The 13,880-nt window shown below is 37.0% G+C and overlaps 1 protein-coding gene across 1 annotated transcript; it reads left to right on the forward strand.

Moving 5' to 3' along the window:
* The first annotated feature begins 265 nt into the window (after window positions 1–265).
* On the forward strand, window positions 266–9,753 carry LOC108578831 (sodium-dependent nutrient amino acid transporter 1-like). Its single transcript, XM_017942237.1, has 11 exons — window positions 266–325; window positions 5,761–5,847; window positions 5,929–6,015; window positions 6,116–6,365; window positions 7,055–7,292; window positions 7,519–7,919; window positions 8,211–8,374; window positions 8,665–8,841; window positions 8,927–9,203; window positions 9,414–9,508; window positions 9,580–9,753. Exons 1-11 carry the CDS (start codon window positions 317–319, stop codon window positions 9,751–9,753), a joined length of 1,959 nt encoding a protein of 652 aa, XP_017797726.1. The 5' UTR covers window positions 266–316.
* The last annotated feature ends 4,127 nt before the right edge of the window (window positions 9,754–13,880 follow it).

Here is a 13,880-nt window from a genome sequence, read left to right on the forward strand (position 1 = left end):
GGAAGAAAGGGTAGCAAGAGGAACAGGTAGGAAACGGGAATCGTGTTTTTCCCCCCTTCTCGATCGAGTTTAGGTACGCGATCCCTACCTCGATTACTTTCGTGACAAGCGTGCAGCAGCTGATCGCAGGTCAGTAGTTGTTTGATCTTCACCAAGGTAGTAACACCTGTCGCGACCTGCTCTTCCCATAGATGTCACAGAGTTGTAAGTTCGAGACCCTCCGCGCGTTTCACGTCGACGATATACAGCCACCCGATCGGATATCCGGTGCTCCACGTTCCCGCCACGGTTTCAAATACCGGTGAATATCTACAGGATGCAGAAGGTATGATTTTCAATGAAAATTCCGATCGTTCTCACTTTCCATGTAACACTGCAGTTTTAGATTTCACACCTTCTATATTTAACATTGCAATTTTATATTTCACACCTTCCGTATTAACTTTGCAAATTTACGTTTCACACCTTCCATATTTACTTTGCAATTTTATTTTTCACACTCTGTATATTAACATTGCAATTTTATCTTTGACACCTTCTATATTAACTTTGCAATTTTACGTTTCACACCTTCCATATTAACTTTGCAATTTTATTTTTCACACTCTGTATATTAACTTTGCAACTTTATATCTCACACTCTGTATATTAACATTGAAATTTTATATTTCACACCTTCTATATTAACTTTGCAATTTTACGTTTCACACCTTCTATATTAACTTTGCAATTTTACGTTTCACACCTTCTATATTAACTTTGCAATTTTACGTTTCACACCTTCCATATTAACTTTGCAATTTTATTTTTCACACGCTGTATATTAACGTTGCAATTTTATATCTCACACTCTGTATATTAACATTGAAATTTTATATTTCACACCTTCTATATTAACTTTGCAATTTTACATTTCACACCTTCTATATTAACTTTGCAATTTTACGTTTCACACCTTCCATATTTACTTTGCAATTTAATTTTTCACACTCTGTATATTAACATTGCAATTTTGTATTTGACACTCTGTATATTAACATTGCAATTTTATACTTGGCACTCTGTATATTAAGATTGCAATTTCATATTTCACACCTTTCGTATTAACATTGCAGTTTCATATTTCACACCTTGTACATTAACATTGCAATTTTTAATTTCACACGCCCTATATTAAGATTACGATGCGCACCTCTTATGTCAGTTATCATGCAAACATGGAAACTCAGTTTGGAACCAAATATTGCAATTTCATATTTGACACCCTGTATATTATCATTACAGCGTGTCTCTGATATCTCAGTTATCGTACAAAAGTGGAAAATTTAAAAAAATTAAATCATTCTTTTACTCGTATTTTCTGTAGATCAAACACAGCTTCGATCCTCTAATTAATGAGAATTTTAATTAGAAATATGTGTAAGAAAATGGTAATAAGTGTTTAGTATACGTTTGTAAAGTGACGTACAATTTATTTAGATTGTAAAATTGGATAATAAATCATCCAGAAGTTGGTAGAATTGAAACAATAAATTCATATGTTACTTTCTAATCTGGAACGTTATTTGAATGGAAATAGATGGAATATTAATGAATCCTCAAGGTGTTCGTGCTTTATTTCAACAGTTCAGTCACGTTTAGTAAGCATAACTTTTTCAAACTCTTTCCAACCGATCAATTTCTCGAATGTCTAGTTGTACGGGCAACATTTTCAACAACCGCGTGTTGTTGCAGTGAAAACAATAGAAACGATGGATCATGCGAACGTGTTTCGTAAGACGACGCGATAGAACATCGTTGACATTTCTAGATCTTGCACTGTTCGTTCTCACATTCCCTACTCGCAGCTTCGAAAACTATCAAAAAACACAAACTACCTTAAATGAAGAAAATAATTGTTCACCAAATACGAATGCAACAAGTGATTATTATCTGAAAGAAATTTTTATTAATACAGTAACGAAATTTTAAAATTAGTGTAGTATTGAAATCTTAAAGTTAGCATAGTAACGAAATTTTGAAATTAATACAGCAACGAAATTTGAAAATTAATACAGTAATGAAATTTTAGAATTAATACAGTAATGAAATTTTGAAATTAATATAGTAATGAAATTTCAAAGTTAATACAGTAACGAAATTTGAAAATTAGTGTAGTATTGAAATCTTAAAGTTAGCATAGTAACGAAATTTTGAAATTAATACAGTAACGAAATTTGAAAATTAATACAGTAATGAAATTTTAGAATTAATACAGTAATGAAATTTTGAAACGAATATAGTAATGAAATTTTGAAATTAATATAGTAATGAAATTTCAAAGTTAATACAGTAACGAAATTTTAAAATTAGTGTAGTATTGAAATTTTAAAGTTAGTATAGTAAAGAAATTTTAAAGTTAATACAGTAACGAAATTCTCATTCATACAGAAATTAAAGATTAACACAAAAAAAAAAATTGCTCCTTTGAAAATTCCACAATTCAATGTTCGAAAAAACACACCTACACGTTCAACACGAAAAACACTGCACTCGATATCTCGAATAATAAAAAAACACATAGCAGAATTTATGGTGCACAATTTGATCCATTAACGAATCCTCCATTTCTTCGCTCTGATCTCGCAAGAAGTTAAACACTTTGCTCTTTACTTTTTTCATCACCGATTAATTCCTTCGCTCAAGATGATCCTCGATCTTTTTATTTCACCGCGACAGATACTTTATCGGACCTTATCGAATTTCACAAAGAGCTGATAATCGTCTCGATAACCAAAAAGTGTCATCCTTTCCAACGTACTCACGTATCTAGGCTGTACAGACCTTGCACAAAACCGTCTACAATAAGAATATTGCGCAACAGACGCGATGAATTTTTCATTTTTCCTGAATTTATCCAGGACGGCGAGAGAGAAAAAAGAAAAAAGGAACGACAAAGTGAGATTTGTGAAATTTCCGCACGATTACCAGCATTGATTTATCATTTCTAGAAATTCCGCGTAAGCGAGCAGTTTCCTGCCTCTCGCGCTTTAGAGGCAAACTGGTTGTAATGGATGACGTACGCGTTAAACAACCATAATGCCTTTAATTGTCAAGGTAAAACTGCTACTAGATATCGGGGACCATTATTCTTCTATTCTTCTGTTACAACGATCTACTATTAACGACATTGTTGATCGTTTAATTAAACACCAGATACCTATTCGTAGTTTATTTTCATTTTATTCGAAAGTTAAACATCTCGTTTAAAATGATGTGTCAAGTAGAAAATTAAGTTTGTTGTATTTTTGAAGTACAGTGAAAGTATCGTTTCGGTAGCAAATATTCGTTACAACAGCGGCTTACATAAAAGCGTATACACCTGTGTGCGCGTGAAAGTCCAACGATTTTTTATCAAAATTGTATAAGTATTATCACAGTGGCTGTCCATTAGGGAACCAGTTATTTCTTCTTTTCCTTTTTATTTTTCTCTCGTGGCAATGAAATTTCTGCTCAAAGGATCGAGAATGTTAATTCACTTTGATAAAAATAGAGTGGAATAAATCACGATCAATGTGTCTCGTCGAATCGAAATTTACCTTTAACATTAACGTCGTTGTGAAACATCGTGGAGTCTTCGTATTCGGTTTTACGTAAAAATCACGTCAAAGCGGCACTCGGGAATAACTAAGAAGGCAAAGACACGATCGCTCTTTACAGCGAAGTAACCTTGTCTTATGAGAAAGAGGAAGAGAGAAAAAAAGAAATGTTAAACGAGATCGTGAAAGTCTCTTTGTTAGTTTCCACCGTTCGACACGAAATTTCGTAATTTTCCTTGACGATTCGCGGCGAGATGCAGGCCTGATTAAAAAGCTTCTGTAAAAACGTCGTCCAATTAATTTGACGTTTCAAATGTTGCCCCGAGAGCGATTTATGATAATTATAAAGAGCGTCTACCGTGGAAAAGGCAGCTTGTTTGAATGGAGAAAAAATGAAAACGCGACATCCGGAAGTCGATAAAAGCTCCTCTAATCGTCCCAGGGGGTTCAGTAATACATGGTATCACGTTTGACATTATAAAACGATTGTAAAGCCGTTCGACCGGCTTCTTTTATGCAATAGAACATAATAATCATCCTGTACCAGACGCTGCAGATCCCTGTAAAATAAGAATGCACAGGGTGTCGCGTAGAAAACGTAGAGTAAAAATTTGAAATTAGATTTTCTTTTGAATCTGAAATGAAATTTTCTTTTTCAATCTCAAATGACATTTTTTCTTAAATTTGAAATGAAATTCTTTTGTAAATTTGAGACTGAATTCTTTTTTAAATTTCAAATGAAATTTCTTCTTTAAATTTCAAACGAAATTTTCGTTAAAATGATATTTTCTACTTTGAGGAAGTTGCAATTGTTGACCTTGTTAGATTTTCTACTCAATTATCGTTCGTTAGACTCCCATAGTTTCCATCGGTTAGGGTGTCTGAGGCAACGCTTCGAAATCAGATCGGCAAGATAGATTGCAACGCATTAGAATCGCGATTTTTTACCATAATTCGATAGCTTGTACAGTACCTTGTACGCAACCACGATCACCTTGATTGCAATCGTTGCTACATTAACTCGTTCTCCAACTGTTGCGTTCTCTCTGTTTTCACATGTGCCAAGGAACGTTTTGAAATACCGTCCGATGGCTCACGGATGAGCTAAAATGTTTGGAACGTTCTGTATCTCGCCGACGATTATGCGTGGAGAGCAACATTCGTCGGCATGCAGCAGCAACACAATTGTGTTTATCAGCGTAATGACGCGGTAATTCACTGTGAGTGTACTGCAATCGCGATTATGGAAATAATTGCACGATGATTTTTTTTTACCCATACGAATCCTCCTCCCGTCGCTTGTTCTTGAAGAAAATGCAAGTAAGAATTTTCTGAGCAGATGTATTTTCGTAACATTGAAAACTGTGAGAAAAGAAGGAAACGCGAAAACTTTTGGAAAATTGTGAGAAATGAAAAAAAACGTAAAAACTTTGGGAAACTGCGAGAAATGAATGCGAAAACTTCGGGAAACTGAGAACAGAGGAAAGTAAAATCTTTGGAAAACTGTGAGAAATGAAAGAAAAGTGAAAACTTTGGGAAACTGTGAGAAATGAAAAAGAAAGTGAAAGCTTTTGGAAAACTGTGGGAAATGAAAAAAGCAAAAACTTTGGAAAACTGTGAGAAATGAAAGAAAAGTGAAAACTGATAATCCGTGAGAAATAAATATGTTATTTATTTTTACACTGATTTAAAAAAATGTTAAAAGACAAACGTCGCATTTTGTTAATATCAAAAAATTGTCGTGACAAATATCGTATTTGTAGTAATTTTTCAAGGTAAATTACGTTTAATAGTTTAATCAGAAAAAGGTTGCTCGCACGTCATTAAGTGCATCGAAATTTCGCAATTTCCACGCAGGCTATATGCATCAGGAGCTGCGATTTACAATACTACACTTACGCGTGTAGTATTTCACAGTGTGGAAAGCGTCCTTGATAGCTAAACGAGAATGCCTATGCAGAGGTATTAGTTCTTTCGTGTCATGGTTCACTCGAGCTGCATAACGATGCCAGAATAGAGTATCCGCAAGTGGACATGCAACAAATCACAAATTATGCAATTTTTCTTACGAAACAGAGAATCGAATGCTCTAAAAGTCCACTCTTGTACAGATACCTACTCATCTAAACATTTAAACAACCACATTACACGCTTATATTATTACCAGCCAATTATCTCTTAGCAAGGAAGACAGAACGTTGCTTTCATCGGTGACGATGGCCACGCTACCGATGATTTTCAACATTCGAATGCAGACAGAAACGAGAAGGTAACTAAACCTCTAAACAATCCGTCGAGTCTGCCAAAAGAGAGAAAAGAAGACGAAGATTAAAAAATATATCGCTTTCAGTTTCAAGAAACCGATTCCTTCAGCTTCAATTATGGGATCCAGGATAACAGAAAATTGCCCCTCTCGTCGTCGCTTCCGGAGGAAATGGTGAGTGGATTCTAATTGCAGAAAGACTTACCTCGACAATCCACCATTACGATCCCTCTCTCACGATCCATATATACTTATTTTCTCCGAATTTTCATAGTCCGTCACAGAGAATGAAGCGGAGAGACAAACCTGGGGGAATGGATTAGAATTCTTGATGTCCTGCATCGCTATGTCCATTGGTCTTGGTAATGTTTGGAGATTTCCTTTCACAGCCTACGAAAACGGCGGCGGTGTCTTTCTCATACCTTACATCATCGTCCTGTTCCTCGTTGGTAAACCGTTCTACTACCTGGAAATGATTATGGGACAGTTCTGCAGCAGGTCGTCGGTGAAAATGTGGGCTGCAGGTGTGCAGATTTTCATTTGAAAATGAACCTTTCACTTGTATTTACGTATCGCGAATGAGAAAAGTTACGAGGATGCCGAACTTTAGAGCAGGAAGCTTGAATAATTGTGGACCGGTTTCACGAGTCAAAGTCGAACCTCGTGTCCCTGCCTTGGTACAGCAGGTTTGCACAGGGTTAAATTATGTCTCGTAAATCTTTGTTGTTCCGAGTGAAGTATGCGGATCCAGCGGTCACGTGGTCTTACTTATATATCAATCGCGATTGAACGGCATGAAACTTTGGTAGTTTAGTTGTTTAGAGCGTAGGAACCATTGTGGAAGTAGCAAAATTGCCAATTCTTATTGGTACTCTTAATAGAACACCAATAAGAAGAATATGGATTTTTGTGAGTATAATTGAAAAAATAGATTTTCCATAAATGTATTAAAATCCTACTAATAAATCAGAAGAGTTTAACTGAGTTTAACAATTTATTTATAGTGAAATGGAGGACAGTAAAGAAGTCTTTCTCAAGTGTCTGAAATGTGAAAGATTGAAGAAAAAAAAAAATTGTCATCTCGCAATCTGCGTTCAGAAACTTTTCTCACGTACTCTACTTAATTAGCAAATTTCGAATTTTCGGCGATCAACGCGAATTCGTGAATTTCAGAAACGTCGCTCAGGTAAATTTTCACGTTGCAAATTCACAGCACCCGGTTTCCGAGGCGTTGGTTGGGCGCAAATGTTCTCCATGCTCGCCGTGGGAACGTACTACTGCTCCCTGATGTCTGTAACCCTTTACTACCTAATCGCAAGCTTTCAAGCTCACCTTCCTTGGTCCAGTTGCCTCGAAGAATGGGGAGATTCTTGCGTGGACTCCGGAGGATCGTACAACATCGTCGAACGAAACGGTACCAACATGATTAGCTCTGCTGAACTTTACTTTAGGTAAATCTTTTCCCCATCTGCTTCTCTTTCTCTCTCTCTAGAGCTATGTACAAACGAAAATACGACAAAAATCTTCAAATTTCACCAAAGTTCAAACAATGGAACGTCGAGTGTTACCATTGATCAGAGAAAAGAAAAGACAATTTTTTTTTTTTTACCAATAATCGAGATGTAAATTAGAAGAACGGAATGGTAAATAAGAAACGGTGTTTTCCTTTTCTATTAGGATAACAGTGTTGAAAGAAAAGCCAAGTATAGACGACGGTATAGGACTGCCAGATTGGAAGCTGACAATTTGTCTTCTGGTCGCGTGGTGTTGCATATTCGGCGTGTTGGCACGTGGAGTGAAGAGCTCGGGGAAAGCGGCCTATTTCCTCGCGATCTTTCCTTACATCATCATGATAAGCCTGCTGGTCAGAGCGGTCACCCTGGACGGTGCCGTAAACGGGATAATTTTCTTCATCAAGCCAAACTGGGAGAAGCTATTCGATGCGAACGTCTGGTACGCTGCAGTCACACAGTGTTTCTTTTCACTGTCGGTGTGCTTCGGTGGTGTCGTCATGTACTCATCCTACAACGACTTTAGGCACAATATATACAGGTTATTAGAGATAATTGATACCAACGCGAATTTCTGAATGGCAAAAATCGGGGAAAAATGAAAATACAGGTAGTAGAAGAAGGGAAATATTGAGAATTGAAATGTCATTAATACAAATTAATATTAATGTTAAAATAATAAGAAATTAACATTAACGTCGATATTGAAATATCAGGATTTCTCTTAAGGTTACTATTACCTTCTAAGAGACACAAAGATTGATACGTCTTTTTGTCGATCGCTAATTACGTGGTTTTATTACAACCTCTGGATCCAGTTCAGAGCGACGCAAGAAAAACACGGTGTAATCGTCTCTCATGCACTCACCAGTTTAATGGCCGGTTTCACCATTTTTGGCATCCTCGGGAATTTAGCTCACGAACTGGGCACCGAGGACATCAGCAATGTTGTACGAGGTGGAACCGGTCTTGCTTTCGTCTCTTATCCGGATGCAATTGCGAAGTTTACTGTTCTGCCCCAGGTATACAATCCACTCACATGTTTACTTAACATGAATAAAATTAACAAAAAAAAAAAAAAAAAGGAAAAGAAAACAGAACGACGAAGAAAATGTGTACACTTTACAAAGTTAAATTATTATTGCCACATTTGTCATTCGTAGCAATTAAGAAACAGGTGTAAAGGTATAAAGAATGAAGTATGGTAATCGTGTAATTAATTAACGCATCATTTATCATTAACGCAAGTGCCATTTCGAATGATTTACACGATATATCCTTTTCGTTCCAATAAATCTCCATCATTTTTCAGCTATTTTCCGTATTATTCTTCTTGATGCTCTACGTCCTTGGTATCGGAAGCGCTATCGCTCTAGCAGGCGCAATTATCACCATTATTAACGATCAATTCCCAAATTGGAAGCACTTGTATGTGGTACTTGGCACGGTTACCTTTGGATTTTGCGTCGGAGTTATTTATTGCACACCTGTAAGTGGTATTATCAATTTGTTTTCACGTATTATCCACGAGGAACGAATCTCGATCTATCGTTGCTATTTTTGGATACTTACAGGGTGGTCAGTTTATGCTGGAACTGGTAGATTACTATGCAGGCTCTTTCGTAGTATTCATATTGGCTACTTTGGAGATAACTGGCGTCTTTTGGGTGTACGGGTTGGAAAATTTCTTGGACGACGTGGAGTATATGTTGAAAAGAAGACCATCCGCTTATTGGAGGCTCTGTTGGGGTGTTTTCACCCCTCTTCTACTGGCTGTGATCTTAATTTATACTTTAGTCACTCTGAGACCCTTGACTTACAGTGGTATCTCTTATCCGGACAGCGCACACGGTTTGTATCACGGAATATTAATATTGAGAAAGACCCATTTGTATAGAAAATAATCAATAGAAATTATTTTCTATATTACATTCAATTATAGGAAATTTATTTAAACGGGAAATTAAGTTGAATTAAGTGTGCCAATAAACTCTGGTCGTTGATAAAGTTTTCATAACGTTGTTAATTAAAGACTTTACAACAACAGTTTTTTAATCACAGCTGCTGGATGGACCATTTGTGCCTTCGGTGTCCTGCAAGTCCCCTTCTGGATGACCTACACCATAATTTCTAAAAGAAACGTAGACCTGTCTGAGGTATCAGCGACTCTTCTCTCTAGATACTAAATTCACGGTTCGCGTTACCGTTGAAATGTGAAATTTTACAGAAGATCAAGTCAGCCTTCAGACCGTCTGCCGACTGGGGACCAAGAAATTCCAGGGAGCTGGCCTCCTGGCGCGAATTTAAAGAGACCAGGAGAAAAATCCGGGAGAAACGAGACTGCTCCAGGATGAAACAGTTCGTTTACGTATTACTCTCTTGGGAGGATAAACTCGTGTGACAAAATGGGATAGAAAATGTTCTACTTGTGCTTCGTGATTTCACGAAACTTCTCATGGTCGATCATGGTCAATCTTGGATGAATAGCTTTGATAGTGGGCATTAAACTGCTTGTTTTCTTTTTTTAACGAGACAGATGAAAACAGAAAAGAAAAACAACCTATGTACAGTTCAGAGTTGTTGATTTACGAAGGATCTTTTTCTTATAACTCAGCTTGCCGTCCCACGAATAATTTGTACCTGTGTAGGTGTTAATCAATCTCTAACGCATTTTTTCTTTTTTTTTTTTTTTCACCGTAGTTACGTTTAATCTCTACGAAATTGTTGTACAGATCTCTAGACTGAAAGCGTTGACACTGAAAAGTACGGACATCCTTCGCGACGTTCAAGAGAAATAAATATTTTATAAAACAAACGGAGAAAATTTTTAGTTTTAATGAGAGAGATGACACTGGATGTCCGTAGTTTTCATAGAAAGAAAAAAAAAACTGGTCTCTCCTTCTAGTGTCATAAGATACTGTATTAGGTACAGAAGAAAAAGGAACAAAACCGAAAGATCAAAACTGCAGAATTTCGTTTTCTGTGATTTTACATCTCTTGTAACTGCCGTAGAAAGTATTTAAGCGAACACAGTTCTTATTTATTAACATCGTAACACACGACGAATTAATTTAGCAACGTCCTCCTGTTTAATACGTTTCACTTTTAGTTTACACTTCCGTAGTAACGAAATTGCTGTATCTTTAAAAAAATTCCTCCGTTAAGATTTTTTTCATAATTATTCGTCGTTCTGGAAGCTCCAATCGTCGACGAATTCCTCCTCCTCCTCCTCTTCTTCCTCCCGTTGAATCGGCATCACCTCTTCCTCGTCCTTTTTTTAAATTTAGAATAGTATAAACATGTTGTTAATAATTGTTGCACCGATTTTAAAAATGAAATGTAGATCGTACGATTTTTATAAAAATACAAAAGATTGCACACTGCACTCACTAGTGATTTCGATCTTTCCCTCTCGAGCATCAGCTCTAATTCGAACTCCTTCCTTCGTCTCTCCCTCTCTTCACAGATCTGCAATTCGAAGAAATCGAACTTTACACGGTTCTAAATTGAAATTTCTATGGAGACAGGTGAAAATTATATTTAACTTTATAATTTAACAGCCAATGACCGAGATATTCGACAGGATCGAAGGGTTTTTTCGCGACGATTTCGCGGAGAGCTTGGGACAGAGGTTTGCTTAACAATTTCTTCAAATAAAGACCGTCTGGTGATAAGTATTCATTTGAGGAAGAAGGTAAAGACGTGAAAGAGTCGATTTCCTTTCGATCTTCCATTTCAAGCTCCCACAATCTTTGTAACTCGTCTGTCTCCTCGGTTGCGAAACCCATTGCAGTTAAAAGTCTGTATATTTGTGGATGTGATGTCAAATTTTGCGTATAATAGTGATGAAAAAATGTAAAAATAATATTTTTTTAAAAAGAGGTAAGTAAATTATTAAATGGTTTACCTACGAAATTCCTGTGTGTAACCAACTTTTAGGAAGGTTACAATAAAGCTCTTGCTTAACGATCTTTCGCGTAAGAAAGTCTCGATTTCTTTTCTAGGACCTGAAGCCTCCTCTGTTTCATCGTGGTCAAGTTTCTTTGTCTCTTCCTTAGGTTTCACAGGTTCTCCGTGTTTCTTGGAAACAAGCTGCTCAGTATCCTGTTCGAATTTAATTAGAGCTTCTTCTATCTCCTCTTTAGTGATTGATAAATTTTTCAATATCTCGTTTCCTCGTTCGCTAACTTCGTCGAACCTTTTTTCTCTCAATTTTTCGAAATCCGTCTGACTCAGGCCGTATTCCTTTAGAATTCTTTCCACCTAAGTGAAAATTACTTGAAAAATTGATGAAGAAATCTCGTAAAACGATATTACTTCGCTTAATTTCGCTACTTCTTTCTCTTCTCCCTCTTCCTTCAACTCCATGATCAATCTACCCTCGAGGTTATAATTTCTTCTTCGATCTGAACGAGAAGTTTTCATATTTTATCGCCAACTTGGTCACACTTCACTGATCATATTCTGTAATACGAATGAAATTCGAATAATCCCTTTTCTAGGTACACAAAATAAAATCCCTAAGATCGTTATCACAGTGATACAATTATGTGTAGAAGAAAAATGAGCGCACGTCTACGTAGATTGTGAATGCTTTTTATACTAACCATCTCCCTTATCGTGGATGTAGTAAATCGTTATCAAATTTCGTTGATCGCACTGGCATTCAGCACATTGTAACAATTATCAATTGTCGTTTATTGCCACCAGAATGTGTCATTGTTAATTGCACGGCTTCGTCCATGCTGAGTGGAATTTTTACCCTAACCAATCCATTGGATTCGACGATTTGAAAAATTTTATACTCCTTAAGGCTGACGTACACCGAACTAATTACTAATATACAAAGTTACTATCAAAATAAAAAAAAAAGGAGCTGTCTTCCTCTCTAACAGTTTTTCAAATTTCATTCAGTTTCGATTAGCTTAATTCATCTTCTTCGATAATAAAAATCTCAATTAAGCTTAAGCTCTAAGCTCGAATATTTGATGCTCCTTAACACTGACATTCACTGAACTAATTATTGATACACAAAATTACTATAAAAATAAAAAAAATAGCTGTCTTCTTTTCTCAGAGTTTCTCAAATTTCATTCAGTATCAATTACCTTAACTCACCTTCTTGGATAATAAAAACCTCAATTAAGCTTAAGCTGTAAGCTCGACGAAGCTCCGTCCCCTCGTAGAAAGAACGATACATCGATTATCAAAGGCTCGAGAAGTGAAATGGATATTAATCGAACAAAGAATCAGCCCAGAGATAACGTCGTCGAAATTTCGTCTGCTCAGATCTCTCTCTCTCTCTCTCTCTCTTTATCGACAGATATCACCGAATATTTACAACGATCGTACCAAATTTACTCAGGTGCCCTCGATCAATTCGACAAATCCTCGATAGACAACGACGTATCCCCCCTAGGTGAGTCGTTATCAAACGGAAGTGCAGCATAATCTAAATGTTGGGATCACGATCGCTTTATCGTCAAGGTTTTTTCGAGTGTTCGTTCTGTCGGTATACATGTACCACGTATCGGTATACATTTCCCGATATAAGAGCAGATACACGATGTCGATCGCGCGAAATCGCGAGCAACAAATCAGTTCGAAGATTCCTCGAGACAGTATTGTTCTTTCTTCTCCTCTTCGTTTACCATTAACGCCGTATCGTTCGTCTTCGTCGGATCGATTTAACCGCGCTCGCGTGTGTGTCTTTCTGTGACAAACCGGAGAAGAAATGGTGAGTGAACCGATCGTGATTCTTTCCCAAACTGTGACAAACTTCGGAAAAAATTCATCTTCACGACGAAATATCAAATTCCCCCGTATTTTCATCCAGTTCTAACAAAATAATAGAAAACGTGCACGTACTCGCCGCGACACAGTGTCACTTTAAAACACTCGACTTTACTCCTCGTGATTACACGTACGTGTAATTAGCCAATAAAAAGACGACAGAATCGCGCGTTTCGAATCCTACGCGCAGTAGGTACAGTTTCGATAACGCAACCGGAAAAAACTTTTCCTCGTTAGGAGATCATTTGATCAAACAATTCTACACTTCCTTCTACTTTATCTCTTCGAAAGATGTTTTACTCCAGTTCTCTCGCGTTTCCCGCCCTTCTCTTTCCTTCCAAATAACCTCGACACGCTCTCTGACGACACTGTTGCGTCGACGAACGAACCAATTCCGGAAAAAAAAAAAAAAAAAAAAAAACTGAAAACGTCCAGGTAAAAACGTAAGAAGATTCGCGTAGCAATCTAGAGAGTAGTAGGAAGCGATAAACGGGGCTTCGACTGTATTTTTGCCGTGAAAAGACCCGCGATAGCGAGATTTTGCTCACGTGATAAGAGGGGCGGGCTACGAGACCGGTGTAAAGAGCTTAAAACTAATTCCGTTCGCTATCTCGGTGTTAGAAGACTCCGCGGGAAAGGCCGCAGGTTTGATGCAACTCTCGATAATTTATGGGACTTGGCAGGATAATGAAGTGAAGCATGGTCATCGAAATCGAGCGTTCGTCATGGAGGGAA

Source organism: Habropoda laboriosa, unplaced genomic scaffold (genome assembly GCF_001263275.1).
Source record: "Habropoda laboriosa isolate 0110345459 unplaced genomic scaffold, ASM126327v1 scaffold62, whole genome shotgun sequence".
In the NCBI taxonomy this organism is placed as follows: domain Eukaryota; kingdom Metazoa; phylum Arthropoda; class Insecta; order Hymenoptera; family Apidae; genus Habropoda; species Habropoda laboriosa.